This window comes from Epinephelus moara, chromosome 9, assembly GCF_006386435.1.
Source record: "Epinephelus moara isolate mb chromosome 9, YSFRI_EMoa_1.0, whole genome shotgun sequence".
Lineage (NCBI taxonomy): Eukaryota > Metazoa > Chordata > Actinopteri > Perciformes > Serranidae > Epinephelus > Epinephelus moara.
Window position 1 is genome coordinate 1,030,565 of NC_065514.1, and position 11,038 is coordinate 1,041,602.

The 11,038-nt window shown below is 38.5% G+C and overlaps 2 protein-coding genes across 2 annotated transcripts in view; one reads left to right on the plus strand and one right to left on the minus strand.

The window, feature by feature from the left end:
- cops4 (COP9 constitutive photomorphogenic homolog subunit 4 (Arabidopsis)) overlaps positions 1-11,038 on the plus strand; it is a 520,559-nt gene that overhangs the window by 272,577 nt on the left and 236,944 nt on the right. The window lies entirely within an intron of this gene.
- Positions 5,873-11,038, minus strand: part of zswim6 (zinc finger, SWIM-type containing 6) — a 59,589-nt gene continuing 54,423 nt past the window's right edge. Inside the window, exon 14 of the mRNA XM_050053435.1 lies at positions 5,873-8,629. Coding sequence (XP_049909392.1) covers positions 7,767-8,629 — 863 coding nt within the window. The 3' untranslated portion in view covers positions 5,873-7,766. The remainder of the gene's footprint in view (positions 8,630-11,038) is intronic.

The following is an 11,038-nucleotide window of genomic DNA, read 5'->3' on the forward strand; positions in this document are numbered from 1 at the left end:
CCTCTGGCCCGCCTTTATCAGATACACCGATGTGATTGGTGCAGCTCGGCTACAACAGCATGGGTAATGAGCATCATTACTGATTGCCAGAGTGACTCGCTGAGCAAATTCAAATTGTGCTCTCGCGAGAACTCTGGATTTCCAAGGTATACTTCTGGACCAATTTCAAAAACTGTTGTTCCCATTAGTCATTTAGACACAAAAAGATGGGGAAATATGGTCCAGGTTGAAAAATACAAAAGGTAAAGAAAAAGTAGCAGTACCACAGTGTAGAAATACTCTGTTACAATCATGCATTCAAAACAGTACTCAAGTAAGTAAGGGCCCTGAGGCTCTGGAACGGTCTGCCCAAGGAAATCAGGTTGGTCGAGTCAGTGATCTCTTCTAAGTCCCTTCTTTTTGTTGTCAAATATATTTATTTACTTTTCTTCTCTTCATAAACAACATTGAACAGCTCAGCACAACACTGGTGTACACATCCGTCGCGACAGTACGATCCATAGGTGCAGTGTCGATAAGTCAATCCAGCAGAATGCTTCAAAGTGTTGAAGCCACAGTATAGTTTGAGAAACGCAGATAAGGAGTCCATATTTCCCTGAATCGTCCCTTTGTAGAATGAAGCAAACAGTTCAGGTACTCCACAGGAAAACTGATGATCTTATGCCAGTTTGCCTTAGAAGGTGGTTTATCACTTATCCATGACAAGAAGATATCTAAGTCCCTTCTTAAAATGTACTTTTATGGTAGAGCCCTTCCTGATTTTACTTGAGTTTTAAGTTCATTTAGACTATTTTAATTCCTTATTTTTTGTATATCTAAGTGTTTTTATCGGTTCTTTAATGTTTAAATATCTTTTATTGAGCAGATGGGTTCCACATATAATCCATGTCTAAATTTAGGGCTCATTTTCCTTGACATTACAGTTGTGCGTGATACCCTGAGATCAATAGGAGATCAAATGTTGCAATAAGGTAATAAAAAATAAGTGCAATTACATCAAGATAAAATAATTTACCCACAACACTTCTCCACTCCTCCCACAGAGACCCATCACTCCTCAGTCATCTCAGTTGTTGTGCAGTGTGTGCTACAGTTGGACTGTTGCACCAGATTTGTGGTTGCAAGATATGATATGAGGGGTTTCCAGGTTTTATTGAATCGCTGGAGTCTTTCAGGGTGCATCTTATCAGTTCTTTTAAAAGTTGTTTTAATTATTGACATGTGAAGCACTTTGTGTGAAAAGATAAAAGTTATTATTATTATTATTTTTATCATAAAAGTACAAAAGTAAGCATCAAAATAAATTTAAAGTACCAAAAGTAAAAGTATTCATTTTGCAAATTGTCCCATTTCAGAAAGATATCATTTTAAAAAATTAATTTGTTCATTACTATAATATAATTTGTTGTAAAAAATAATCAGTAACTAATGCTGTCAAATCAGTGTTGAGGAGTAAAAACTACTTACATGTAGTGGAGTAAAAGTTTAAAGTAGTATAAAACAGAAATACTCAAAGTACAAATACCTCAAAACTGTACATGAGTGCAGTTCATGAGTAAATGTACTTCGTTACATTCCACATCTGTCCACATGGAAGATGCAGAAACTGTGTGATATGTAAGCTTTTTAAAATACTGTATTGTAAGACAGCATCATGTAGATTTACACTGTGTGTTCAGAATATTAGGGAAAAAAATATGCTGAATGGAAACTTGACTCAAACTTTTTCTCAGAGTCAATCAGTTAAACATGAGATGTTTCCATTTATCTTTAACTATTAAATCAGAAATTATCCTCTACAATAATTCTGAAATACAACACTAACATGGTGTGTAAAATATTTGATCTCACAGATGCTTCATAATAAATTCTGACATCTGATCTCATGAGACAAACCATCTCTGCAGTTCCCATCACAGACAGATAATACGGAGCTGGTGGCTTCACCAATATGGCAGCAGGAGTGGAATAACAGGCCGGTCCACACAGGATATGTGTGATTAAAGGTGATAACATTTATCTGTGGTGCCAGTTACACAGATGGGGTTACAGAAATAAGCTGCTGGCTGGTTACGGGATACACTGTGATCCACGTAGGAACCGTTTTGTTGTGTGTGTGTGTGTGTGTGTGTGTGTGTGCGGTCCAAAAAATAGCCCGAAGTGGCGATGGCATGTAGGGTTAAGTGCACAGAGATACAACATGATATATGTGTGACTGACTGACTGATGCTGGTGAGAATCACAAGATCAGCTGCTGCTGTAGCTACAGGCCTTCTGAAAGTTAGAAATAACAGAGAGCTCAGAAACATTTCCATCAAGTGTTCAAGTATACTGGAAAATATTCATACGAGCCTCCTGGTGTGGGATGATTATCTGTGTCATCGATTAAATGCTTGAGTCTCGATAAAATGAAAATCACGTCCGGCATCTCGAGATGTATCTGTAATCAGAGCAGATATTTAGGTGCTGCAGCAGCACAGGACAGAAATATGATAAGTAAGTAAGATATATGGAGAACAGTAAAAAAAAAAAAAGAATAGAATTAGAAGTACATAAAATAAGCGTAGAAATAAAAATACAAGAGAAATTAAATGCAAAAATACAAGGCAAGCAGAACACAAACATACAGTACCCACAACCAGTGTTGTACACTTGTTTAAGGAATACTTCACCTGCCAAATGACCATGTGTGTATAATATATCATGTTAAGGCCCTGACACACCAAACCGACATCAAAGAACTAGCGGCGATGAAAGCCAACTGTTGCGTCGTCTACGTCGCCTCACGTCGCCCTGTGTCAGTTGCATTTGAACACACTACACGGACTACATCCGACGGCCAAGTAGCACGTACGTTCTGCGCCTGCATGAGAGAGAGCGGAGTGAGAGAGTGGTACATCCTGTCAGCCGAGGGGTTTCCTATCTGTGCAGCCGAGCACCGCAGCACCTCCACGGACTATTACATCCAGACGGTCCCGGTGTTTCCTCCGCAGGCTCCACTTCACTCAGCTGCCCGATAAACCCGCTGCTTCTTCCCACTTTAACCTGAATAACAAACCAGGGCTCGGTGCTCCGGTTGGATCCAAACGGAGAGCCGGGGCTAGCTCAGAGACTAGCGGAGGCTAACTGGCTGTGCTTCCCTCCGGTCATGCTGCGGCTAACGCTCCGCTAGCCGCTCCCAGCTAGCTCCGGTTTGTTATTCAGGTTAAAGTGGGAAGAAGCAGCGGGTCTGTGGGGCAGCTGAGTGAAGTGGAGCCTGAGGAGGAAGCACCGGTTAGCCCCGGTTTCACTACAGGCAGATTCACTCGCTACAGGGGCGAGGAAATAAAACCTGAACAGCCAATCAGAGTGATCTCTCTCACCAACGAGCTCCGCCGCCGATTCAACATGCTCAATTGGCTGAAAAGCCGCCGAAGCCGAAGTGCCGACGGTGTGGGACACACCGCAAAAACTAGGTCGACAGATGCTCACCAACGGCCCAACTTTGGTCGACGGCCGACCGTCAGCTTGGTGTGCCTTTATTCTCCCCATTTTAGGTTGAATTTGTGAAGATTTTTTTTTTTGCATGCCTCTACTGAACGAACAATCCAAAACCTGAGAAAATTCTTGATGAATTGAAGTCATAGGCAAACACGTCGAACAACAGTCTATATCCAAAAATCTGTTTACAAGCTCAAATTTTACAAACACAACTCGTGCAGTATAAGTTTCATTCATACACTCGTATGCTCAGTACTTCCCAAACAGACACCCCTCTCTGACAGGGAACTGAACTCAAAGTGAAACTAAACTCTGCTCTCTTCAAAGCCAGACTCCGTTGACAAAAACACATATTTTACCTCGCAGAACACAGGAGCTGCTGGTCTACTGCTGCCTCAATGTGGAAGTTAGTTTGTGTTATTGTGTGACTTTGATGAATCTGAATTAACCATTTAGGGCTGCTGTCAGCCCTAGGGGGCGATCACACAGAAATGAGACGCTAGAGACGCGGACGCTTCAAAGACGCTTGAAATGCTGGAAGCGCTTATTCAATGCGCGCTAGCTACTGGCGTCTGACGCTCAAAAAGTTGAAAATATTTTAACTTTTCAGCGTCTACGGGTGTCTAAAAACGCGCGTCTAAAAAGAAGCGTTTACAATAACGCGTGTCTAAAAAGAAAAATAAATAAAAATAATGGGAAAAACAAAGGCTTCATCATGAATCCAACATAACACGGGGTGGGTGACTGAAATACAAATGGTCACTTTGGGGGTTGAAGAATTCCTTTAATTTACCTGTGAAAAGGTATATTATTATGGTTACAGTATAATATATAATAAATATATTAAGATATACATATGCTTAATAAATCTTGGTGTTAAATGCACCTTGTCCTCACAATCAATCAGGCAGCAGTCTACTGTACTTTACCAGTTTAAACATTCAACAGCAGCTTAAAGAGCGACAGATGTGTAGAAATACAGTTGCAGTATGAAACAGATGACGCAGCAAACACCAACTTAGTCAACTATAGTCTGTCGTCTGGAGGACCATGTTTCCATCATCTAATGGTCCTTTGTTTCCTCAACAAAACTTCCTTTTGGTAAGAGCTTCCTGCCTGTACCAGGCCCCTGACAACAGACAGGAAATGGGATAAGGAAAGCTTAAAACTCCCAAATTATCTTTGCAGGAAGTAAAATGAGCACTAAGAGAAATTATGACTTCCTTCTCGGGGGCATTAATCTGACAGTCGTTCACCCTCAGACTAAACTCAACTTTAAAAACATAAAGATAAACATCTGTGTCAACTTCCTGCTGCTGCTGCACTCATGTACAAAAATACAACTAGTTTTGATAAAGAAATGTAATGGGATAGTTATAAGTAGTTGAATTAACCCCTGCAGGTACCTCAAATTTGCTTTAACAGCACTTCAGTTAATGTACTTAGTTACTTTCCACCAGCGACTTAGAGAAGAGAACAACAGTAAGAACAAAGTGAGACTTTAAGTTTAAATTAAAGTGCTGAATTTAAATGAAGTTCTAAGTATTAGATCTAAGTATTATTGGCAACATTTACTTGAAGTGTTAAAAATGAGAGTACTCTGTGCAGTAAAATGTTCCCTTCCAGTGTTTTACTATTCTCTCTGATGATTAACGTTACTGCTACTGTTGCATTTTACTGCTGTAGATGTTTAAGGTTGTGCTCATTTTACCTGTTAATATACTGCTGGGAAAGTACGATGACTTTTATGGCATTTTTATGACAAAATATTCTATGACTTTTTTAATAGATTTGTTATACTATGATTATTAATGATTTTTTTTCTACATGCAACTATAACATTAGCATTTTTTATGACATCATACACCGTGACATTTTTTCATGATTTTGGACGACATGCTATACTATGACTTTTTTTTCATGATATCGGACGACATACTATACTATGACTTTTTTTCATGGTTTTGGACGACATGCTATACTATGACTTTTTTTCTTGATTTTGGACGACATACTACTATGACTTTTTTTCATGATTTTGGACGACATACTATACTGTGACTTTTTTTTTTCATGATTTTGGACGATATACTATACTATGACTTTTTTTCATGATTTTGGACGACATGATTTTGTTACATTTTTTACAACATACTACACTGTGACTTTTTTATGACCTTTTTTCCCAACATCCTTTTCTATGACTTTTCATGATTTTATTTGACTTACTACATTTTTTTTTGAGTATTTATGACTTTAAAACATACTTTTTCCATGACTCTTATGCTATACTATACTTTAATTTTTTTTTTTTGGACTAGAAACAACATATACTTGACCCTTAACCCTGAACTTGTTCTATTCTCAGTTTATAAAAAACACAAAGACTTCATCCTCTCAAAAAACGAATTTAATCAAAACAAAATGTTGATTCATTAACAAGTTTATAAAACAGTGATTTAGTTACATAAATAAATCGATCAGTGTATCAAATCTTAGTTCAACTTCATGAGCATGAGATGGTTGTACAATCATTTACCTAACGTAATAAATAAAAAGGGAGCATATTTCTAAACAAAAGGAGCTACTAACAAGAGACGACACTGAAAGAACAGATGAAATGGGGCTTTTCAAGCACAGAATACAGTCCAGCTAAAAAAATTAAAGAAACTAAAAAAAGTTTGTAACCAACGTCGTATTGGCGTAAGAGAAAAGTTTGGTAGTTAGAACTCCCATTTGGTTATTTTAAAGCATTAAGACAAGGCAAGAAAGAAGGCTGTTCTTGTGTGAGGAATTCTAGAGAGAAATTAAAACAAACTGAAGAGGAGGAAAAATAAAAATTTAAAAAACAGTCAAGACCGACAGTATAGAGCAACTTTCTGTCCTGCACAAAGTCGAGATGTCAGAGGAGGAGGCGTGGATATAAAACAGAGCTTTTTGTGACTGAATCACAGCAGAAGGAGACATGAAGGCAGATTTTACTTGAACATCGCAGCTGTATGTTGTCGCTGCTTTGCCTCCACAGTCATCTCTTTCTCCCGACTCCTACAATCCTCAATACACTTCTGTGTTAGGGAGAATACACACTTTGCATGTCCACTTCCTGTCTTGGTTTCTGCAGTTCATTACATGTCCGCAGAGCCAAAAACCAGCCAGCAGTGTACTTCAGTTTCGAACTGGCCCCTGATGCGATGCAAGGCGAACGATTTTGAAGTCCTTCTGATATGTTTTTTTTGTTTGTTTCATAAAACCAAAAAGTACTGCAGCTTCAAGTATTGTGCCTTACATAGAATATTCTGTCATAAATTAGTTAACATATACATTTTTTTTCCAATATTCAGACATATACTTTCATATATACAGGACAATAAAATGCTTTTGTTCTCTTTTTGTTTGTTTTTTATCTGCTTTTTTTTTTTTTACTTTTACTTTTTTTTTTTTTTTTTTTAAAAGAGAAATCCCTGAGAATGTATGTTGACAGTTTCCACAAGACAGTTTGTTTTTTGTTTCTGTGACTGTAAAATAAGCATACTGAATGTTTGAGACAACACTGCAAAGCCAAAACAAATATCGAACCCAGTAAAATTAATTCTGATTGTGAATTTTTCTCCTTTCACTTCACAGATCAGATGGGCGAAGGACTTGGAAGGGGGGAAAGAGTAAAGCTGGATCCTTTAAAAAGAGGTACTTGTCACTTCAGATGGAGTTTCTCCATTTGGTTTAAAGCCGTTTGTCGTCGTCTTCTTTGAGGCTGTTGAACGTTAGCTGAGGGAAGTAGGAGGAGTGCAAGGTGGACATTTTGCCACTGGACAATACAGTATAATATACTCAGTGTAAAACTCTTACTCTCTCGCTCTCATACATATATAAAGGGAAACACACAAACGTCCACTAATTGACTCCTTCTGCAAATGCAATAGTTTTATACACATCAATACCAGCTGTTGCTTTTATGGTTTACAGTGTTTTTTTTCTTTCTTCTATTTCAAACTTGTCATTTTCAGGAGAAAATTTAACCAAAACATAATTCATATCTTATTCCCATTGTCCTCGGATATCCAGTTAGTCTGAGTTCCTGCTTGGTACGACTCACAATGAATGAACGTGACTTTTCCCACATCACAGTTTAATTATTTCCCTTCAGGAAACTGTGTTCATTCTCACGTTTGACCCCGCAGCGCCAAATCACAGGAATAAGATTTGCATGAAAGTTGTTTCAGAGGATTTTCATTTCAAGTTAGAAAGGATTAAAAAAAAAAAAAAAAAAAAAAGGTGATTTGGTCATTTCAACCAAATCTCTCTCGAACAAGCATCATGAGTTTCTTCTTGCCCTTGTAAATCTGTTTCAGGTTGTCTATGAACTGTGTGAACTGGATGTGTCCGTCGTGCGCCATGAGGAACGTCTCTCTGGCTTTGCTGAGGAACTCGATGAACTCGCTGTAGTGGCGTGGGCTGATGTGCGTCAGCCGAGAGTGCGTCGTGTTGATGTAGGCCCCGATCGTGGCGTCCAGCAGCTGCCTGAGCGGAGCCTTGTCCAGAGGCATCAGCTTCCCAGAGTTCCTGCGACTGTGCAGCGCCACCATGCCCGGCGTCGTCAGCGTGCACCGCCGCAAAATGTCTGACAAGACGGTGGCGCACTTCACGCTCTTCACCACCAGGGGGATGACAGATGCCAGTTCGTTTTTCCCGAGCGAGTGGCTGAGCGCACATGCCCAGAGCACGTCATTGATGGCCGGGTGTGTGTCTTGGTTGTAGCTGAGGTTCAGGTGAGTCATGGCTAACGTTGCTAGTTTGTACGCCCTCATAGGATAGCCACGGTGCTCCATGTAGCGTGCTATTGTAAACAGCTGTGTGTAGTTCATTCCTGTGGCAGCCGCGTCCAGTACAATCTGATAGGCTGTCTCGAAGGCAATGTGGTCCTTCTCACAGAGAGTCAGAGCTGAGAGGGCACAGTTTTGGGGGTCCTTCATGGCACACTGCAGGGCCAGGGTGCGGGCAGAGTTGGCCAGGTTCTCCTGCTGATGGCAGTCCAAGTGCAGGCGGACGATGGTGCTGTTGGACATGACGGTGCTCGCCACGACGCTGGTGGCTTCAGTGGGGGTGAAGAGGGTGAACCAGCTCTGCATGATGCTGTCCAGCGCAAACACACCTAGATAGAGAGGAAAAGAAATGTAAGTTTGCAATTTAAATCTTAAGTCCCCTGCCTGTTTTTAAGTAAATTTGAGCGTTCCCCAAGGTTCAATCATAGGTCCTCTTCTTTTTCCATTCGACATCTGTACTGTTTTCCCTAAATATGATGTCCTCTTTCACTCTACGTATGACAGGACCATGGTAAAGCCCCATTGTTGAATCCTCAAGATAAATTCGGTGACATTTTAAAAAAAATCTTAATTGACAACAGAGAGGAAAAGAAATTTTAGTTTATGGTATTTTACTGTTGGTGTTCCTCAAGGCTCAATTATAGATCCTCTTCTTTGTCCATGTTACATATTAATAATTATAATTTATATATAGATAGAGAGATAGATATCCCATGGAAATACGAAAACCAACGATATATTTTCAGTTATCTGGTTCAACAGTTCCTTTGGGAAATTCTTTGGTTCCAACTGAAAACATAAATCTCACAAATATATAGAGTAATTTGTAAAAAAAAAAAGATAATTAGAAGTTTCTGGTCGCTGTGATTTTCATCAAACAAGACTCCAACGGGAGGAAATTGTCAATTTGTGGGGGACTATTTTCAGTGGCGTACAAATACTTGGTGTTTGAGATAGAGTAAAAACAAAGTAAACTACAATGTGTGTAGTTTATTTTGATCTGATCCTACATCCTCCTGTTTGAGTAATGTTTGCTAAAAACTAGTGTCTGGCCATTTTAAGAAATTACAATTGAATTTTTTAACATGGAACTTTGTATTTGGAAGACATTCTTAAGGATTCAGGCCTTCAGTTGAACCACAGAACTTATCCAAAAGACAAATTAGGGAACTGTGAAGTTTCATGTTTAGATGTTTAGTTGTGTTATTTTTTTTAAATGTGATTTGTTGCCAATAACAAAAATCTAAAATGTCACCTGCCTTATCTAGACAATCTAAAGTGTGTTAAAAATAACTCTTTACTGCCAGCAAAATTCTAGTGCTCCTTTTAGATACTGAAAAGATTAAAATCACTCTGCCTCGATGAATGTACAAGTTGTACTAACTAAAAAAAATTATTTTCAATGTTATCTCTTGATTAACTACTGAAAAATTCAAAACAGCATATTTTAATTCAAGAAAATGTCCACAGAAGTATTGCCGCCCCTATTTTATACCTTGAGTCATTAAATGTCTCAGAAATCCCCCCAAAATAAGTACGTCACCAGTCTCTGTGACCTTTTACCTTCTAATTGGATATTCTATTTCTAATTCTCTGACCTTTTATGGTCAGGCCCCACTCTACATCACTGACTGGCATTTTCTCAATGAGTCCATTCAAACTGTGCTCACAGAAACAGGGACTCCTTGTCACTCCTCTCACATTCACAAGAAATCATCTGGGAGGAGGGTTTTTCCCCTACAGAGCTCCGTCCCTATGGACACAGCTTCCTGTCCACAAACTCAGCCACTGGGTTTCAAGTATTCGAGTCCAAACATGAGGTCCACTTAATCAGCCAAAAGTCCACAACTTTCCATAATTACTACCCTGCCAGTCATTCCTTCCCTCCAGCTGAGAGCCCTCCAAAATCTACTTTAAGGCCTGGTGAAGTTTGTCCTGGTTTTCTTTTACCGAGACAGTTTTACCACTACATTTACTCAAGTGATTTACTTAAGGACATTTTTCAGGTACTTGTGTTTTCAATGTATGCTTCTTTTTCCCTCACTACCTTTCAGAGACAAACACTTTACTTTACTTTATTTAAATTATTTCACAGCAATAGTTAGCAGTGTACTGCAGATTAACTTTTTCTTTAAAAAAATAAATAAATAAATTGTGCATTGCCATAGATTCAGCTACCCCAAATATAAACATATTGATTTCCACAGGATGTTAAAAAGTATTTTAAGTTATTTAATCTATTTAGCGAAAATTACGGCCCTTAAAAGTTTGGAGGGGGGGAAAAAAAAGAAAAAAAAGAAACGTTTTTGAAATTGTTTTGAAATTTTGAAGCTCATTTTCAATAAATTTATATGTAAATGTAGACTATTTGTTAAATAACGTTAGACGTTACATGCTAAAGTTTGTGTGACTATGACTTTTTTTGGACGACATACTATACTATGACTTTTTTTCATGACTTTTTTTTCATGGTTTTGGACAACATGCTATACTGACTTTTTTTTCATGATTTTGGATGACATGCTATACTATGACTTTTTTTCATGATTTTGGACGACATACTATACTATGACTTTTATTCATGACTTTTTTTTCATGGTTTTGGACGACATGCTATACTATGACTTTTTTTAATGATTTTGGACGACATACTATACTGACTTTTTTTCATGACTTTTGGACGACATGCTATACTATGATTTTTTTCCATGACTTTTTTTCATGGTTTTGGACGACAT